Below are 20,168 nucleotides of genomic sequence, written 5' to 3'. Positions count from 1 at the left end.
AGCTGAAGAGACACCGGCTCCTCCACACTGGTGAGAGGCTGTTCTTCACCTGCTCCATGTGTGGGAAGGGATTCACTCATTCATCCAACCTCCTGTCACACCAGCTTGTTCACACTGACGAGAGACCCTTTAAATGTTCTGACTGTGGGAAGAGCTTTAAAAGCTCTAAGATCCTTGAGAGACACCAGCGTGTTCACACTGATCATAGAATCTAACAGCACAGTAGGAGGTGATTTGGCCCATCATGTCTGTGCCGGCTCTTTGAAAGAGCTGACCAATTTAGTCCCACACCCCAGCTTTATCCCCAGAACTCTGCAAACTAGTCCTCTTCAAGTACATGTCCAATTACCGTTTGAAAGTTCCTGGTGAACCTGATTCCAGCATCCTTTCAGATGGTGCGTTCCAGATCTTAACAACCCTCTGTGTGAAAACAATTCTCCTCATTTCCCTCTAGTTCTTTTAGCAACTATTTAAAATCTGTGACCTTGCCAGAGTGAACAGTTTCTCCCTACTTGCTCGATCAAAACCCCTCTGTTGTGGCGAAATTAAATAATTAAATCCGCACACTAGTCTGTAAATGGTAAAGAGCCAAGCAGTTTATTTAAAACAGAAAACTATTCAACAGTACAATACAAACAGTCCGCGGAGGTAACTAAAGGCTGATCAGGGAGTACAGCTAGAGCTCCTTAGCTCGTTCCTGGCTGTCTCCTCGATTGACTTCAATTTCTATTATAAAAATATAAGACTATAAGAAATAGGAGCAGGAGTAGGCCAATCGGCCCCTCGAGCCTGCTCCGCCATTCAATAAGATCATGGCTGATCTGATCCTAACCGCCAATCTACTATCACTGAACCATCTCCTGAATCTAACAGAATTAGACACACGAAATAGGAGCAGGATCAGGCTACATGGCCCCTGGGCCCGCTCCGCTACCCACAGGGCCATGACCGATCCAAACCTAGACTCATGTCCAAATTCCTGCCCGTTCCCCATAACCCTTTATTCCCTTTACTTCTAGGAAACTGTCTATTTCTGTTTTAAATTTATGTAATGATGTAGCTTCTACAGCTTTTTGGGGCAGCATATTCCATGGACCTACCACCCTCTGAGTGAAGTAGTTCCTCCTCATCTCAGTTTTGAAAGAGCAGCCCCTTATTCTAAGACTATGCCCCCTAGTTCTAGTTTCACCCATCATCGGGAACACCCTCCCCGCATCCACCCGATCCAACCCCTTCACAATCTTATATGTTTCAATAAGATCGCCTCTCATTCTTCTGAACTCCAATGAGTAGAGTCCCAATCTACTCAACCTCTCCTCATACGTCCATCCCCTCATCCCCGGGATTAACCGAGTGAACCTTCTTTGTACTGACTCGAGAGCAAGTATGTCTTTTCTTAAGTATGGACACTAAAACTGTATGCATTATTCCAGGTGCGGTCTCACCAATACCTTGTACAACTGAAGCAATACCTCCCTATTTTTATATTCTATCCCCCTAGCAATGAAAGCCAACATTCCATTGGCCTTCTTAATCACTTGCTGCACCTGCATACTAACCTTTTGAGTTTCGTGCACCAGGACCCCCAGATCCCTTTGTACTTCAGTACTTTCCAGTTTCTTGCCATTAAGATAATAACTTGCTCTACGATTTTTCCTGCCAAAGTGCATAACCTCACACTTTCCAGTATTGTATTCCATCTGCCAAATCTCTGCCCACTTACTTAGCCTGTCTATGTCCCCTTGCAGGTTTTTTATGTCCTCCTCACTCACTACTTTTCTCCCATCTTAGTATCATCTGCAAACTTTGATATGTTACACTCGGTCCCCTCCTCCAAATCGTTAATATAGATTGTAAAGAGTTGGGGACCCAGCACTGACCCCTGTGGAACACCACTAGTTACTGATTGCCAGTCCGAGAATGAACCATTTATCCCAACTCTCTGCTTTCTGTTAGATAGCCAATCCTCTATCCATGCCAGAATATTACCCCCAATCCTGTGATTTTTTATCTTAAGCAATAATCTTTTGTGTGGCACCTTGTCAAATGCCTTTTGGAAGTCTAAATACACTACGTCCACTGGTTCCCCTTTATCTACCCTATATGTTACTTCCTCAAAGAACTCCAGCAAATTTGTCAAACATGACTTCCCCTTCATAAAACCATGCTGACTTTGTCCTATTAAATTATGATTATCCAAATGTCCTGTTACTGTCTCCTTAATAATGGACTCCAATATTTTACCTACCACAGATGTTAGGCTAACCGGTCTATAGTTTCCAGCCTTCTGTCTACTGCCCTTTTTTAATAAGGGCATTACATTAGCAGTTTTCCAGTCTGCCGGGAACTTTGCTGATTCCAGGGAGTTTTGGAAAATTATTAGCAATGCATCCACAATCCCTACCGCCACTTCCCTCAAGACCCTAGGATGTAAGCCATCAGGTCCAGGTGATTTATCTGCCTTGAGTCCCATTATTTTACCGAGTACCACTTCCTTAGTGATTTTGATTGTGTTTAGCTCCTCCCCCCCCATAGCCCCCTGTTTGTCCAGTGTTGGGATATTCTTAGTGTCTTCTACTGTAAAGACTGATACAAAATATTCATTCAGTGTTTTTGCCATCTCCATATTTCCCACCATTAATTTCCCGGTCTCATCCTCTAAGGGACCAACATTTACTTTAGCCACCCTTTTTCTTTTTATATAACTATAAAAACTCTTACTATCTGTTTTTATATTTTTTGCTAATTTACTTTCATAATCTATCTTCCCTTTCTTAATCAATCTTTTTGTTACTTTTTGCTGTCTTTTAAACTTTTCCCAATCCTCTATCCTCCCACTAGATTTGGCTACCTTATATGCCCTTGTTTTTAGTCGAATACTATCCTTAATTTCTTTACTTAGCCACGGATGGCTGTCTTTTCTTTTACACCCTTTTCTTCACAGTGGAATATATACTTTTTGGAAGTTGTAAAATAACTCCTTAAATGTACACCACTGATCATGTATCGTCTTACACTTTAATCTATTTTCCCAATCCACTCTACTCAATTCCGCTCTCATACCTTCATAGTCTCCTTTATTCAAGCTTTATTTAAGTGTACAAAAGCCGTGGATACCTCGTGCACAGCTGATGACATTGTTCTAATTGACTTAAAGCCCACATGCACAATTCGTTACATTGTTCTAATTGGCTTAAAGCCCACATGCACAATTCGTTACATTGTTCTAATTGACTTAAAGCCCACATGCACAATTCGTTACATTGTTCTAATTGGCTTGAAGCCCGCTGATTGTCACATGATCTTTACGATCTTATCTGTTGTTCCCCACGTGGTTTTACTTCCCTAGTTCGTGGCTGGTGCTTCTGTCTCCGCTGTCATCCTGTTTGCAAGCTGCACTGTTAACCCCACAAGTCCTGAAGGGCACCTATGTTACCCTTCACTAAAAATCCACTTCACCCTCATCATTTTGAACACCTCTGTTAGGTCTCCTCTTAACCTTCTCTGCTGTAAGGGGAACAATCCCAACTTCTCCAATCTCTCCACATAACTGAAGTCCCTCATCCCTGGTCCCATCCTGGTCAACCTCCTCTGTACCCTCTCCAAGGCCTTGACATCCTTCCTAAAGTGTGGTGCCCAGAACTGTACACAAGACTCCAGCTGAGGCCAAAACCCTGCAGCTGTACAAACCCCTGGTTAGACCACACCTGGAGTACTGTGAGCAGTTCTGGGCACCACACCTTAGGAAGGATATATTGCCCTTGGAGGGAGTGCAGCGTAGGTTTACCAGAATGATACCCGGACTTCAAGGGTTAAGTTACGGGGAGAGATTACACAAATTAGGGTTGTATTCCCTGGAATTTAGAAGGTTAAAGTGTGATCTGATCGAAGTTTTCAGGATATTAAGGGGAACAGATAGGGTAGATAGAGAGAAACTATTTCTGCTGGTTGGGGATTCTAGGACTGGGGGCATAGTCTAAAAATTAGAGCCAGACCTTTCAGGAGTGAAATTAGGAAACATTTCTACACACAAAGGGTGGTCGAAGTTTGGAACTCTCTTCCGCAAACGGCAATTGATGCGAGATCAATTATTAATTTTAAATCTGAGATTGATAGGTTTCTGTTAACCAAAGGTATTAAGGGATATGGGCCAAAGGTGGGTGTATGGAGTTAGATCACAGATCAGCCATGATCTCATTGAATGGGGGAACAGGCTCGAGGGGCTGAATGGCCTCCTCCTGTCCTATGTTCCTAACTAGTGATTTGTAAAGGTTTAGTGTAACTTCCTTGTTTTTGTATTCAATGGCCCTATTTACAAAGCCAAGTATCCCATACGCTTTCTGAACCGCCTCACCAACTTGCCGTGGCACTTTCAAAGATTTGTGAATATGGGCCCCCAGGTCCCTCTGCTCTTGCACCCCCTCAAAATAGTCCCATTTAGATTATACGGCCTCTCCCTGTTGTTTCTCCCAAAGTGCATCACTTCACACTTATCCTCATTTAATTTCATCTGCCTTGTGTCTGCTCATTTCACAGTCTGTCTCTGTCCTCCTGAAGTCTGCTACTACTATGCTCACTATTTACTACGTTGCCAAGTTTTGTATCATCCGTAAACTTCAAACTTGTACACCTATACCCAAGTCCAGGTCAGTTATATATAACAAGAAAAGCAATGGTCCTAATCCCGACCCCTGGGGGAACCCACTGCATACTTCCCTCCTGTCAGAAAAACATCCCTCAGCACTGCTCACTGTCTCCTCTCCCTTAGCCAATTATACCCAAATTACCATCAGCCCTTTAATTCCCTGTGCTTCTATTTCCCGAGTAAGTCTCTTATGTGGTACTTTATCAAATGCCTTTTAAAAGTCCATATATACAACATCTGCTGCACTTCCTTCATCAACCCTCTGTTACTTCATCAAAGAACTCAATCAGGTTAGTCAGACACGATTTACCTTTAACAAATCCACACTGGCTGCCTCTTATTAACCCGTGTTTCTCCAAGTGAGAATTAATTTTGTCCTTGACAATGGTCTCTAGTTGTTCACCCATCACTGACATTAGACTGATTGGCCTGTAGTTACCAGGTTTATCCCTCTCCCCTTTTTTAAACAGGATGCAACATTTGCAATCCTCCAGTCTTCTGGCACCACTCCCATATATCTGAGGGAGATTGAAAGATTGTGGTCGGAGCTTCTGCTATCTCCACCCTAGCTTCCCTCAGCAACCTAGGATGCATCCCATCTGGACCGGGTGACTTGTTAAATTTGAGTGATGACAACCTATTTAGCACCTCCTTTCCATCTATTTTTATCCAATTTCTCTACTCCCCCCTCCTCTACTGCGACATTAACTTCATCCTCTTCTTTTGTGAAGACAGATGCTAAGTACTCATTCAGTACCTCAGCCACGCCCTCTGCCTCCGTATGATGAGCTCCTATTTGGTCCCTAATCGGCCCCACCATTCCTTTAACTATCCTTTTACTTTTCATATGTTTATAGAAGATTTTTGGGTTCTCTTTTATGTTACCCGCTAATCTTTTCTCATATTGGCCTAGAAATTCAGTCTGGACACTTTTGGGGCGCTAAAGTCGGGCGTTCGCTAAAGTTAGCGCCCGCCGGAAAGTGTAGGCCACTTCGCCGAAATTCAGTAGATTTGGCCAAGAGTTTGGGCGAGCGCTGAAACTGGCGTTGCAATGCTATCTTCAGGCGCTAAGCCGGAGATGCGGCCTGATAACGCTGAGGCCGGGCGCAGCGCAGGTGCGGGCATGTTTTGATTGACAGCAGACACCCTGACGCCGGCCAGCTCTTAAAGGGGGAAGGGTCGACTTTGACTGCTGCCACGCCCTGCATAGTGGAGCCCTGCAGCTAGGCCTCAACACTGCTGGTGGGCCAAAATAGCGCCTGAAGCCATGGAGAGGGCCCGTGAACGAGCGCAGCGCTTCTCAGAGCATGCTCTGAGGGTGCTGGTTGATGGTGTGGAAAACAAAAGAGAGATCTTGTGCCCGGACAGTGGCAAGAAGGCTCCCAGGAGGCAGTACAGGAAAGCCTGGAAGAAAATCGCCCGCAGGGTGTCATCCACCTGCGATGTCCCCAGGAGTGCGGACCAATGCCGGAAGAAGTACAACGACCTCACTCGGATTGTCAGGGTGAGTACCCTTTCCAGTGTCCTCCTCATCCTTGCATGTGCACCTCACATTATGGGCAAAGGGACCTCAAAGGCCTAATGGGCAGCCCTCCTCCCGCAGCTATGGCACTGGCATGATCATCAATAGCACTTTCTGCACTTAACACACTGGCCAAGCTATTAGACCATGGGAGGCAGTGCACACAGCAACAGGGCACCACACTGGCCAAGCTATTCCACCATGGGAGGCAGTGCACACAGCAACAGGGCACCACACTGGCCAAGCTATTCGACCATGGGAGGCAGTGCACACAGCAACAGGGCACCACACTGGCCAAGCTATTCCACCATGGGAGGCAGTGCACACAGCAACAGGGCACCACACTGGCCAAGCTATTCGACCATGGGAGGCAGTGCACACAGCAACAGGGCACCACACTGGCCAAGCTATTCCACCATGGGAGGCAGTGCACACAGCAACAGGGCACCACACTGTACTTACAGGCCATCCTTTCTCTTGCAGGCCAAGCTGGCGCGGAATTTGAGGAGCCAGTCTGTCACCGGTGGAGGCCGTCCCAAGTACCAGGCGCTCAGTGAGCTGGAGGAGAGCGTGGCTCGACTCATGCGTGCCCGGGTGACTGGCCCTGTTGCCATCAGAGATGCGGACCCTGTACTGGGACCCACTGGTAAGGACATGACCGGTTGGACCTCTCTCGTTGCCCTTGCGCTTCAGATCTACATCCTTTCCCACTGTCCGACAAATGCGCATAATGCCACCACTCAGGCCTCCCTCGCTGACGCCGTGTCCTCACTCTAAAGCTACTCTTGTGCCTTCCTGCTTTCAGCTGGTGAGGAGGAGGTGGTCCCTCAAGCTCAGAGTGCCAGGCCCTTGGAGGAGGAGGACGACGAGGACCAGGAGGAAGGCGGCACATCGGGGGAACCCTCATCCGCGCCAGGGGATGGCAATGGAGGGGAGACGTCTGGCCTGCAGGAGAGCCAGGGGGAAGTGTTGCAGGGGAGGGCAGTTCCTGGGCCCAGTGGTGTTGATGCACGCGGGAAGGGTCGGGCAGCACGGCGGCCTTCTCCCCAGAGGGGGGAGGTGTTGCAGGGGAGGGCAGTTCCTGGGCCCAGTGGGGTCGACGCACGCGGGAAGGGTCGGCCAGCTCGGCGGCCTTCTCCCCAGAGGGAGAGTCCGCCCTCCAGTCCGGAGACGGTCCTCGCCCAGGAGGTGCGCCTCCTCGATGAGATGTCGGCGGCGTCGGAGCGGCGCCACCAGGAGTTCATGGGGGTTGTGCAACAGATGCCTCAGGCCATTGAGTCCCTGGCTCATAGTGTGGTCGCTTTCGGCGAATCACAGGCCAGGGGGGTCGAACACCTCGCGGCAGCGCACGACAGGGGTGTCCAGCAACTCGCGGCAGCGCAGGACGCGAGTCGCGAGTACATGAGTGGTGCCGTCCAGACACTGGCAGAGCTGATGCGGGCACATACCAGGGCAGTTCGGGCACTCACTTCTGCCACACTCGCTGTGGCGCGGAAGCATCGCCAGGGCACCCGCCGCCCTGCTGCAGCACAGCGGTCTGGCCTCCACCAGCTTGCTGCGCTTGCTGCACTGCCAGCCCGGCCAAGTGCCAGTGTCTCTGGCGAACAGCGCGCGCCTGCCATCAGCCAGCTTGCCCCCATTGGTGCAGCCGACACTGCCACTCCCCCAGCCAAGGTGCAATGAGCTGCTGCTGAGACTGATGCTGGCCAGCCACAGCTGCAGCAGTCACCAGCCGGCCCCTCCCGGGCCGGGCCTCGTCTAGGCCGACCCCCAAGGGCATCTGCCGACACGCATTGTCGCCTTCGTGAGCCTTCCCCCAGCCTTCCAACACCCACAGGGCCCAGGTTGAGGCGGAGCAGCAGGTCGGGCAGGGGCCGGAGAAGCCTGTCTAAGGACTCGCCCTCTCGGCATACCAAGTAGAGTGTGGTGATAGTGGGTTTTTTTATATGGGGGGGCTTGTGTTCTGGGGGGGGATTATTTTGGTAAGGCCGAAGATCAAGGCATTTTTTGCTTTTATGGGGGTGTTTGTGTTGTGGAGGGGGGGGGGCTTATTTTTGTAAGGCCGATGATGAAGGCCATTTGGATGGGCAAGTTTTGTTAGTCCTCCCCAGGTTTTGGGAGTGACAGATGTTTTTGACTGTTTTTTGGGGGTCTTGTCTGTTTTTCTGTTTCATGTGGGAAGGGCCCTGAGTTTGTGAAATAAAGCTTTTTATTTATTCAGCATGTCCAGGTGTCATGTTTCAAGTGGTTGTTGCGTTAACTGGCTGAGGGCTTGCGGAGCGGCTGCCTTCAGGTGCGTTCATTGCCACAGGCCATTCCCTGACAGGGGGCCTAGAAGTGTCGTTCAATAAGCCGCCGGCGGACGGCCCTTGGACCTTGTGGCTCCCTCCTGGGCTGGTACTCCTCCTCCTCCTCCTCCTCCTCCTCCTCATGGTCCTCCTGCTCATCCTCCTGAGGTGGTGGTGCAATGTCAGGTGGCAGTGCCTGAGTCCTGCGGATAGCCAGGTTGTGCAGCATGCAGCACACGACGACGAACTGGGAGACTCTATCCGGCAAATACTGTAGAGATCCGCCGGAACGATCCAGGCAGCGGAACCGTTGCTTGAGGACGCCTATCGTTTGCTCTATGATGTTCCTTGTGGCTTGATGGCTTTCGTTGTATGCCTCCTCCGCTGGGGTCCTGGGCGCGCGGAGCGGGGTCATGAGCCATGTACACAAAGGGTAGCCCTTGTCCCCGATAAGCCATCCCCTTGGTGGAGGCTGTGCCTCGAACATGTCAGCCACAGTAGTCTGGCGCAGGATAAATACATCGTGGCTGCTTCCTGGAAAGCGGGCATTGACAGCTAGGATGCGCTGCCTGTGGTCACACACCAGCTGTACATTGAGGGAATGGTAGCCCTTCCGGTTGCGGTAATCCTCGGCATTGTTGATAGGTGCCCGCATAGCCACATGCGTGCAGTCAATGGCGCCCTGCACCATGGGGAAGCCCGCGATCCTGCCAAATCCGACTGCACGCTGCTCCTGCCTCTGTAGGGTCATGGGGAAGGAGATGAATTGGTGTCTCCTCGCGAAAAGTGCATCGGTGACCTGCCGGATGCAGCGATGCGCGGCGAACTGGGAGATGTTCGCTATGTCCCCTGCAGCGGCTTGGAAGGAGCCGCTTGCATAAAAGTTCAGAGCCACCGTGACCTTCACTTCCACCGAGAGAGACGTCCTACACATCAGCTGTGGACGCAGATCTCTGTGAAGCAGCTGGCAGATCTCTGCAACCACCTCCCTTCTGAAGCGCAGCCTCTTAACACAATGCGCCGCAGTCATGATGAGATAGGACACCTGCTGCCGGTATTGCCTGAGTGGGTAAGGCCTACGTTGCCGACACCTGATGGCCCCTCTGCGTCTAGGCATGGCTGGCCCTCTCTCACAGCATCTGCGAGCCCTTCGCACATAATGCTGCAACTGAGGGTTGGACCCCCATACAGCCCCCATAATAAAGTTGCAAACAGTGAAATCACAATGATTCAAATGTCAAAGCTCTGGCCAGAAGCCAAAAATACCTCTCCTATGTTGTCCCAAATCAGTAAGCTCTGTCCCTTGGTCTCTGTCCAGAAATCCAAAGCAGTAAAGTCATTGCAGCAAAATGGCTGGGCTTTATAGGTCAGTGTAAGTGCCCTTTAATTAGCGCTCCCCGAGGCCCACAGGGCCTCTGTTGCGTTCCACTTCACAGTTCTTAACAGCGCCACGCCCACATTGGGCGGGCGCCACTGGATTTCCGGTTTGGGGCGCACAAATAGCGTTGCACGACGAAATGACGTCATAAGCTGCGCGCGCAGCTGAGCGGGCGCAAACACTTTGCGCCGGCGCTAAATGTCAACTGAATTTGGGCGTAGGCGCAGATCGGTCTGCGCCCGGGCGCTAAGTGCCTAGCGCTGGAAATATACCCCTCTTATGGCGTTAACGGCTGGCGAAGGCAACTGAATTTCTAGGCCATTGTCTCTTTGCCCTTCTTATATCCTGTTTCAATTTCCCCCGCACTCTCTGTATTCTGCCTGGTTTTTGACTGTATTCTATACCTGACATTTGTCGTAAATCTCCTTTTTCTGTTTTATTCTAACCGCAATATCCTTTCTCATCCAGGGAGCTCTAGCTTTGGATGCCCCATCTTTCATCCTTATGGGAATATGCTTGGATTGAACACCATCGGATGTTCCCAATGGTCGGGGAGTCCAGAACCAGGGGTCATAGTCTAAGGATAAGGGGTAAGCCATTTAGGACAGAGATGAGGAAGAATTTCTTCACCCAGAGAGTGGTGAACCTGTGGAATTCTCTACCACAGAAGGCGGTTGAGGCCAAGTCTTTAAATATATTCAAGATGGAGTTAGATATATTTCTTAGAGCTAAAGGTATCAAGGGATATGGGGAGAAGGCAGGTATGGGGTACTGAGTTTGGATGATCAGCCATGATCTCATCGAATGGCGGAGCAGGCTCGAGGGGCTGAATGGCCTACTCCTGCTCCTATCTTCTATGTTTCTATGGCACCAATCTCCTCCTGTCTGATATAAACCAACCCCACAGTCACTAACACCAATCCCCTCCTGTCTGATATAAACCAATCCCAGTCACTGACACCAATCCCCTCCTGTCTGATATAAACCAATCCCAGTCACTGACACCAATCCCCTCCTGTCTGATATAAACCAACTCCACAGTCACTGACACCAATCGCCTCCTGTCTGATATAAACCAACTCCTGCTCCTATCTTCTATGTTTCTATGTTTACCCGAACTATCTCAGCCTTGAAGGCCTGCCATTGGTCATTCACTGTTTTCCTGGACAATCTTTGTTTCCAGTCCAGCTGTGCTTGATCCCTTCTCAAATCACTGAAATTGGCTCTCTTCCAGCTGGGTATTTTCAGCATTGATTTTTCTTTGTCCCTTTCCATAACTAGTTTAAACCTAATGATATTGTGATCACTGTTAACCAGATCCCTCCTGCACCAGAACCGATGAGAGACCCTTTAAATGTTCTGACTGTGCAAAGAGGTTTCAGAGTTCATCCAACCTGCTGAGTCACCAGCGAGTTCACACAGATCCTCAAAGACAGGAAGATGTTTTAGAAAGGCTGGTGACAGTAAAGGTTCGCAGCCATCTCAGAGTAGTGTCCCTTTAATTACAATCTCGCGGAACAAGAAGAATCGCTGTCCCTTTAACTGCCACAAGTCCCTGTGTGGAGGAGAGGGGGAGATACAGTCTGTCCCAGTAACTGTCGCAGAACAGAAGTAGCGACACTGAACCTTTAATGGCTTGATCCCCCCCACTCCCTGCTTTTCCTCAAGTGTCTCATCCTTAAAATTCTCATCCTTGTTTTCAAATCCCTCTGTAGCCCCGCCCCTCCCTATCTCTCTAATCTCTTCCAGCTCCACAACCACCCCCCCCCCACCGAGATATCTACACTCCTCTAATTCCGGCCTCTTGAGCATCCCCGATTTTAATCGCTCCACCATTGGCAGCCATGCCTTCAGTTGCCTGGGCCCTAATTTCTGGAATTCCCTCCCTAAACCTCTCCATCTCTCCTCTATCTCTCCTTCTTTAAGATGCTCCTTAAAACCTACTTCTTTGACCAAGCTTTTGGTCATCTGCCCGAATATCTCCTTATGTGGCTCGGTGTCAATTTTTGTTTTCTAGCACTCCTGTGTAGAGCCTTGGGATGTTTTACTACATTAAAGGCGCTTTATAAATATAAGTTGTTGTTGTTTCCTGAAACTCATAATAAATTCCCCAGAGAGAAAAAAACTTGTACTTTTACTCCCAAATATTAAAAAGTTTGTTCCACAGAAGCACGGGTTTTATCTGCTTTTATTCATGAATTTAACAAGTCTGCATCAAAACCTGAGCCAGTGTGTGGTGAGACAAAGAGCCTTGTGTCCAATAAGGGGAACAAAGGCCCACAGCCTCCCCTGGCCCCGGGCCCTGAACAAGGGACTGGAGAAACTCGCTGCCCTGCGGATCAGACAATCAGCCGGCGCTAGTCCCGCCCCTCGGGCTTCCCGATTGGTTGGAGGGCCCGCCGCCGGCTCGCTCCTCCAGCCCCACCTCACTCACTCCCTATTGGTCGGAAGCTCCCGTCAATCAGGCCGTGGGCCCGGGTCACGTGTCCCTCACCGACTTTGCGAAGAAAGCCTCGCGCGGTCACCGGGCGGAGCTGCAGGTCGGCGGGGTCGGGAAATTAATAAACTGCGGGTAGGCCGCACCGCAGAGTTTATAAATTTGGAGAACGGCCTCAAGTCCGAATGAGATCCAGCGGCCGAATGTGTTCCGCCGGATGGCAGCGGTGATGCGCTATCAATTACTCATAAAAGACTGAGAGTTAGAAGAGTAACTAAAGGCTTTTATTAACAACAGAATGGAGGTCTGCCTCGCGTGGTCGACCGGTCCATGATACTAAGGGCTGGGGAGCAGTCACCTTTATACTAGGACCTGTGGGAGGAGTCAGCCGAGGCATGTCCAGGCATGTACACAGTGGAATACAAACAGGACAAACAGGAATACAAACAGTGGTTTACCACATTCACCCCTTGTTTAAAATTGAGTCCGGCGGGGTGAAGTGTATTAAAAGTTAGTGTATTGGAGTCTCTCCGGAGGTCTTGTCTGCCGCTGTGATCTGCGTGGCGACGGCAGGGGTAGTGAAGTTTCCGGCGTCGAGTCCAGCGTAGGCTGTGGCACAGGCGTGTCGTCCTCGTAGATGTCGAGCGGGTCGCGGGGCCCAGGCCTGCCGTCTGCTGGGGCTGGATATCGGATCGTGGGGGGTGGTGGTAGTGGGTAGTGGGTTACTGCGGCCCCCGAGGGTGCAAGGTCTCTTATGGAGACTGTGTCCTCCCGCCCGTCCGGGTATGCGATGTAAGCATACTGGGGGTTGGCGTGGAGGAGGTCGACCCTCTCGACCAGGGGGTCCGTTTTATGGGTCCTCACGTGTCTTCTCAGTAGGACCGGCCCTGGGGACGTCAGCCATGGCGGTAGCGATGTCCCCGATGTGGACTTCCTTGGGAAGACAAACATTTTCTCATGAGGGGTGGCGTTAGTGGCAGTGCAGAGCAGTGACCGAATAGAGTGGAGCGCATCGGGGAGCACATCCTGCCAGCGGGAGGTTGGAAGGCCCCTAGACTTTAAGGCTAGCAGGACGGCCTTCCAAACTGTCACATTTTCTCTTTCCACCTGTCCGTTCCCCCGGGGGTTGTAACTGGTGGTCCTGCTTGTGGCAATACCCCTAGTTAGCAGGTACTGACGGAGTTCGTCGCTCATAAACGATGAGCCCCGGTCGCTATGGATATAGCTGGGGAAGCCGAACAGGGTGAAGAGGTTGTTCAGACATTTAATGACCGTGGCACTGGTCATGTCCGGGCAGGGGAAGGCGAACGGGAAACGGGAGTACTCATCAATAATATTGAGGAAGTACACATTGCGGTCGGAGGAGGGGAGAGGCCCTTTAAAATCGACGCTCAGGCGCTCGAAGGGGCGAGTGGCTTTTATCAGGTGGGCCCTGTCTGGTCTATAAAAGTGCGGTTTGCACTCAGCGCAGACTTGGCAGTTCCTGGTCATGGTCCTGACCTCCTCAATAGAGTAAGGCAGGTTGCGGGCCTTGATGAAGTGGAAGAACCTGGTGACCCCCGGGTGGCAGAGGTCATTGTGGAGGGCCCGCAGTCTATCGATCTGCGCGCTGGCGCAGGTGCCACGCGATAGCGCATCCGGGGGTTCATTTAGCTTCCCGGGCCGGTACAAGATCTCGTAGTTGTAGGTGGAAAGTTCGATTCTCCACCTCAAGATCTTGTCATTTTTGATTTTGCCCCTCTGCTTGTTGTTAAACATAAAAGCAACTGAACGCTGGTCAGTGAGCAGGGTAAATCGTTTTCCGGCCAGGTAGTGCCTCCAATGACGCACAGCCTCCACAATCGCCTGGGCCTCCTTCTCAACAGCGGAGTGTCTGGTCTCCGGGCCTTGGAGGGTTCGTGAAAAGAAGGCCACGGGTCTCCCCGCCTGATTGAGGGTAGCGGCCAGGGCAAAGTCAGACGCGTCGCTTTCCACCTGGAAGGGGATGGATTCGTCCACTGCGTGCATGGTGGCTTTGGCAATGTCCTCCTTGATACGGTGGAAGGCTAAGCGGGCCTCTGCCGTCAAGGGAAAAGAGGTGGACTTGATCAGCGGACGGGCCTTGTCCGCATAGTAGGGGACCCACTGGGCGTAATAGGAGAAAAACCCTAGGCACCTCTTCAGGGCCTTGAGGCAGTGGGGCAGTGGAAGTTCCATAAGGGGACGCATCCGGTCGGGGTCGGGGCCGATGACTCCGTGTTCCACAACACAGCCAAGGATGGCGAGGCGGTTTGTGCGGAATATGCACTTCTCCTTGTTATATGTCAGGTTTAGGAGTTGGGCGGTGCGGAGGAATTTTTCGAGGTTTGCGTCATGGTCCTGCAAGTCACGGCCGCAGATGGTCACATTGTCCAGATATGGGAAAGTGGCCTGCAACGCATTTTGATCTACCATCCGGTCCATCTCCCTTTGGAAGACGGAGACCCCGTTGGTGACGCCAAAGGGAACCCTAAGGAAGTGATAGAGGCGGCCGTTTGCCTCAAAGGCAGTGTACTGGCGGTCCTCAGGGCGGATGGGGAGCTGGTGGTACGCTGATTTCAGGTCAATGGTCGAGAAGACGCGCTACTGCGCGATCTGGTTGACCATATCAGCTATACGGGGGAGTGGGTAGGCGTCCAGCAGGGTGTAGCGATTTATTGTCTGGCTGTAGTCGATGACCAGGCGCTGCTTCTCGCCGGTCTTAACGACCACAACCTGGGCTCGCCAGGGGCTGGTGCTGCCCTCAATAATCCCTTCTTTCAGGAGCCGCTCCACTTCGGTTTTAATGAAAACCCTGTCCCCGGCACTGTATCGCCTGCTCTTTGTGGCGATGGGCTTACAGTCGGGGGTGAGGTTAGCAAACAGTTGGGGGGGGTGACTCTGAGTGTGGAGAGGTTGCACCTGGTGCGCGGCGGGCAGTTTGGAAGCTGCTGGCTGCGGACTGTGAGTGGGGGTAGGGGTCCACCGTACGCCATCGTAACACTTTTAAGGTGGCACTGAAAATCTAACCCCAGCAGGACGGCAGCGCAGAGGTCAGGCAGGACCAGAAGTTTAAAATGATCGTACACGGTCCCGTCTACTACGAGTGTCACCACGCAGTAGCCGCCGATGTCCGCCGACTGGGACTCGGAGGCCATAGAAATCCGCTGTTGCGCAGGCAGGACTGGGAGAGAGCAACGCCACACCGTGTTGGGGTGGATGAAGCTCTCCGTGCTCCCAGAGTCAAAAAGGCAGATTGTATCATGACCATTTACCTTAATGTCCATTGTGGAACTGGCCAGTTGGTGCGGTCTCGCTTGGTCCAGTGTAACGGATGCCAGCGTAGGGGTCGGTGTGTCGCTGCGGGTATCAGATGAGGCGGTGTCGGGGGCCTGCTGCGTCCCGGCTGTCATCCAAGATGGCGGCGTCCATGATCCCCATGTGGCTGGAGGCGTCCAAAATGGCTGCTGTACCGGTGATTCGCACATGGCCGGGGAGGTCCAAGGTGGCGGCCCGCATGGCCCACACGCGGCGCTGCTGGAGTTCGGGGTGGCTTTGGCCCTGCAGACGCTAGCATAGTGTCCCTTCTTCCCGCAGCCCGAGCAGATCGCGTTTTTCGCCGGGCAGCGCGCTCTGGGGTGTTTTGCCTGGCCACAGAAGTAGCATTTCTGGCCTTGGGGCACTGCTGTCTGGCCTTGGGACACTGCTGCGGTCGTTGGGCCGTTGTTGGGGTGTGGCTGGGGTGGCACGGTGCTATGAGGCGGTCCTACCGTGTCCCAGGCTGTCATTCCCCGCGGCGTCCACGGTGCAGAGGAGTAGGCATCCATGCCCTGGTAGGCTGCATCCAACGATAGTGCGAGTTCAGAGGCCTTGTTGAGGTCGAGGTTACTCTGCTCCAACAGTTGCTGTCGGGTGTAATTGGATCTGTGGCCCGCTACAAAAGCGTCCCGGATAAGTTCCTCTGTGTACACGGCGGCCTTTACATCCTTACAACCACAGGCCCGGCCAAGCACAGACAGTGCCTGAAGGTATTCCACGGTCGATTCCCCAGGTTGTTGTTTACGACTCCCCAGGAGGTGCCTGGCGTACACTTCGTTCACTGGGCGCGTGTACTGGTCCTTGAGGAGCTTGATAGCGTCCGCGTACGAGGTCGCGTCTTGGATGACCGAGTACACTCGGTGGTTCACTTTGGAGGTCAGGACATCCAGTTTGTCCTCGTCCGATTTGATTGCTTCGGAGGCGGTCAGGAATTTTTCGAAACACTTAAGCCAGTGAGTAAACTTGGTGGATGAGTCAGCCTCCCGATGATCTAAGTCCAGGCATGCTGGTGTGAGGATCTTCTCCATTATAAAAATGTTGTTAATAAAATTGATGCGCTATCAATTACTCATAAAAGACTGAGAGTTAGAAGAGTAACTAAAGGCTTTTATTAACAACAGAATGGAGGTCTGCCTCGCGTGGTCGACCGGTCCATGATACTAAGGGCTGGGGAGCAGTCACCTTTATACTAGGACCTGTGGGAGGAGTCAGCCGAGGCATGTCCAGGCATGTACACAGTGGAATACAAACAGGACAAACAGGAATACAAACAGTGGTTTACCACAAGCGGTGAGGCTTTTTCTCGGTGACAGGCCCGGGTTAGGCGCCGCCATATTGATGGAGGAAAGACAGGCCGGTTCCACCTGCAGCACGGCGCATGCGCGGCCAGCTTGGCCAGGAACAGAGGGTGGGCGGGGCTTCAGGGTCCCAGTGACCAGGAGAGACAATCATTGACTCATTGATTTTATTCTCACTCTGCACACAGCGGGTGGAGAACTGAACCCAACCAGAGTAGAGGGAGGGGGAAAACTGGGAGTGGAGGAACAAAATGTTGGAGATGGTGCGATGGGTTTGGATTTCAGCACAGGGAGGAGGGAGAGTGTGTGGGATGGGGATTTACAGCTTTGGGGGAACAAGAGAGGAAAGAATGTTGCAAGGAAACTAGAATTGTCTGTTCTGAATTTCTACGTGATGACTTTTGTAAACCCCTTTTACAGGGTATTAGAAGGGGAGGATTTACAGACGGGAAACTCAAACCAAACATCACATCAAGATCTGGCAGAGTCACTGGATTCACCAGGACCTGAATATCATCGGCCTTTTTCTCTGTTCTGTCGTTGGGAAAAGATTTCAAACATCAGTGTGACTGGAAAAGCACTGAGACACACACTCCCAAGTGAGAGTGTTCCAGTGCACTGACTGTGGAAAGAGCTTTAACCAGTTACACAGCCTGAAAAATCATCGCACCAGTCACTGCGGGGAGAAACCATACACGTGTTCTGTGTATGGATGAGGCTTCAACTGATCGTCCAACCTGGAGAGACACAAGGACACCCGCACCACAGAGAAACCGTGGAAATGTGGGGACTGTGGGAAGGGATTCAATTGCCCGTCCAAGCTGGAAACTCATCGACGCTGTCACACCGGGGAGAGGCCGTTCACCTGCTCCGTGTGTGGGAAGGGAGTCACTCAATCAACCCACCTGCTGAAACACCAGCGAGTTCACACTGGAGAGAGACCGTTCTCCTGCTCCGTGTATGGAAATGGATTCACTCAATCATCCCACCTGCTGATACACCAGCGAGTTCACACTGATGAGAGACCTTATCAATGCCCGGACTGCGAGAAGTGCTATAAAAGTTCCGGGGAACTGATGTGCCATCAACGTGTTCACACTGACGAGAGACCGTTCAGGTGCTCTCACTGTGGGACTGAGTTCAGGAAGTCATCTGAACTCACTGTACACAAGCGCACTCATACTGGAGAGAGGCCGTTCACCTGCTCCATATGTGGGAAGGGATTCACTCGCTCATCCCACCTCACTGATCATCAACTTGTTCACACTGACGAGAGACCTTTTAAATGTTCTGACTGTGAGAAGAACTTTAAAAGCAAAAGGAAACTGATGCAACACCAACGTACTCACACTGGGGAGAGACCGTTCACCTGCTCTGTGTGTGGGAAGGGATTCACTCAGTCATCCACCCTTCTGAGACACCAGCCAGTTCACAAGTCACTGCAGGGGTTGGATTCTGCTGTTATTGCTGCTGTTAATCACATCCAGGACTGAACCATGTTCATTGTGACAGTTGGGGTTTGTTTCTGATGAGGTTAATGACCCCTAAAACTGGGGTGGAATTTAATATTCTGGATATGTGTCAAATAAATCAGCTTTGTTTTCAATGCATTTTTGTAGATTTTTGTCTTCTCACCTGAGTGTTTAGCATCACCTGGCTGGAGCTCACTACTGCTCAGAAGTGTCAGTAGGAGAGCATTTTGGTGACAGTGACCATAATTCTGTGAGATTTAAGGTAGTCATAGAAAAGGACAAAGATGGACCGGAAATAAAGGTTCTGCATTGGGGGAAGGCTGATTTCAATATGATAAGGCAGGATCTGGCCAAAGCGGACTGGGATCAGCTACTTGTCGGAAAATCCACATCAGAGCAGTGGGAGTCAATCAGAAAGGAAATAGAGAGAGTACAATGCCAACATGTTCCTGTAAAGGCCAAGGGCGGGACCAACAAGTCCAGGAAACCCTGGATGTCAAGGGATATACAAGAATGTATTAGGGAAAAAAGGAAGGCTTTTGGCAGATACAAAGGTCTAAAAACAGTGGAAGCCCTAGAGGAGTATAGAAAGTGCAGAGGGGTACTTAAAAAAGAAATTAGGAGAGTGAAGAGGGGGCATGAAAAAACACTGGTGGGCAAAATAAAGGAAAATCCCAAGGTGTTTTATAAGTATATTAAGGGCAAGAGGATAACCAGGGAAAGAGCAGGGCCCATTAGGGACCAAAGTGGCAATCTGTGTGTAGAGCCGGAAGATGCAGGTGAGGATTTAAATGAATATTTTGCATCTGTGTTCACTATGAAGAAGGACGATGTAGGCATAGAAATCAGGCAAGGGGATTGTGATTTACTTGAACAAATTAGCATTGAGAGGGAGGAGGTACTAGCAGTTTTAGTGGGCTTAAAAGTAGATAAATCCCCAGGCCCAGACGAGATGTATCCCAGGCTGCTGTGTGAGGCAAGGGAGGAGATTGCAGGGGCTCTAACACAAATTTTCAGAACCTCTCTGGCCACAGGGGAGGTGCCAGAGGACTGGAGGACAGCTAACGTAGTACCATTATTCAAGAAGGGTAGTAGAGATAAACCAGGGAATTACAGGCTTTCGGAGCACTGCTCCTTTGTCAGGTGAAGTGGAGAGATGCATAAAAACACAGCTTATATAGTCAGAGAATAATGTCAGATGTTTACAGGTAATCTTTCTAACTGCCATTTATCACACCTCGGCAGAGAGATAATCACAGGTGTGATAATTGGCAGTTAGAAAGATTACCTGTAAACATCTGACATTATTCTATGACTATATAAGTTGTGTTTTTATGCATCACTCCACTTCACCTGACAAAGGAGCAGTGCTCTGAAAGCTTGTGATTTCAAATAAAGCTGTTGGACTATAACCTGGTGTTGTGTGATTTCTTACATTTGTCCACCCCAGTCCAACACCGGCATCTCCACACCAGGGAATTAGAGGCCAGTGACCCTAACAACAGTGGTAGGGAAATTAATGGAAAAAATTCTGAGGGACAGAATTAGTCTCCACTTGGAAAGGCAAGGATTAATCAAGGATAGTTTGCATGGCTTTGTCAGGGGGAGATCATGTCTAACCAATTTGAATTTTTTGAGGGGGTGACTAGGTGTGTGGATGAGGGTAGTGCAGTTGATGTAGTCTACATGGACTTCAGTAAGGCTTTTGACAAAGTCCCGCATGGGAGACTGGTCAAGAAGGCAAGAGCCCATGGGATTCAGGGCAATTTGGCACATTGGATCCAAATTTGGCTTAGTGGCAGGAGGCAGAGGG

At 50.7% G+C, this 20,168-nt stretch overlaps 1 protein-coding gene across 1 annotated transcript; it reads left to right on the top strand.

The window, feature by feature from the left end:
* Positions 1 to 4,874: 4,874 nt before the first annotated feature.
* On the top strand, positions 4,875 to 8,112 carry LOC147118820 (uncharacterized). Its single transcript, XM_085984625.1, has 3 exons — positions 4,875 to 6,149; positions 6,651 to 6,813; positions 6,973 to 8,112. Exons 1-3 carry the CDS (start codon positions 5,913 to 5,915, stop codon positions 7,848 to 7,850), a joined length of 1,278 nt encoding a protein of 425 aa, XP_085840751.1. The 5' UTR covers positions 4,875 to 5,912; the 3' UTR covers positions 7,851 to 8,112.
* The last annotated feature ends 12,056 nt before the right edge of the window (positions 8,113 to 20,168 follow it).

Source organism: Somniosus microcephalus, chromosome 4 (genome assembly GCF_052327205.1).
Source record: "Somniosus microcephalus isolate GS21.2 chromosome 4, FLI_Smic_1.0, whole genome shotgun sequence".
In the NCBI taxonomy this organism is placed as follows: domain Eukaryota; kingdom Metazoa; phylum Chordata; class Chondrichthyes; order Squaliformes; family Somniosidae; genus Somniosus; species Somniosus microcephalus.
Note: the sequence above shows the minus strand (reverse complement) of the source record. Positions and strands in the feature narration are given on the sequence as shown.

Bases quoted from the DNA above. Each gene is read 5' to 3' on its own strand.
- LOC147118820 (XM_085984625.1), top strand. From the start codon at position 5,913: ATGGAGAGGGCCCGTGAACGAGCGCAGCGCTTCTCAGAGCATGCTCTG. The intron at 6,150-6,650 runs GTGAGTACCCTT...TTTCTCTTGCAG, and splicing joins ACCTCACTCGGATTGTCAGG to GCCAAGCTGGCGCGGAATTT. The intron at 6,814-6,972 runs GTAAGGACATGA...TCCTGCTTTCAG, and splicing joins CCCTGTACTGGGACCCACTG to CTGGTGAGGAGGAGGTGGTC.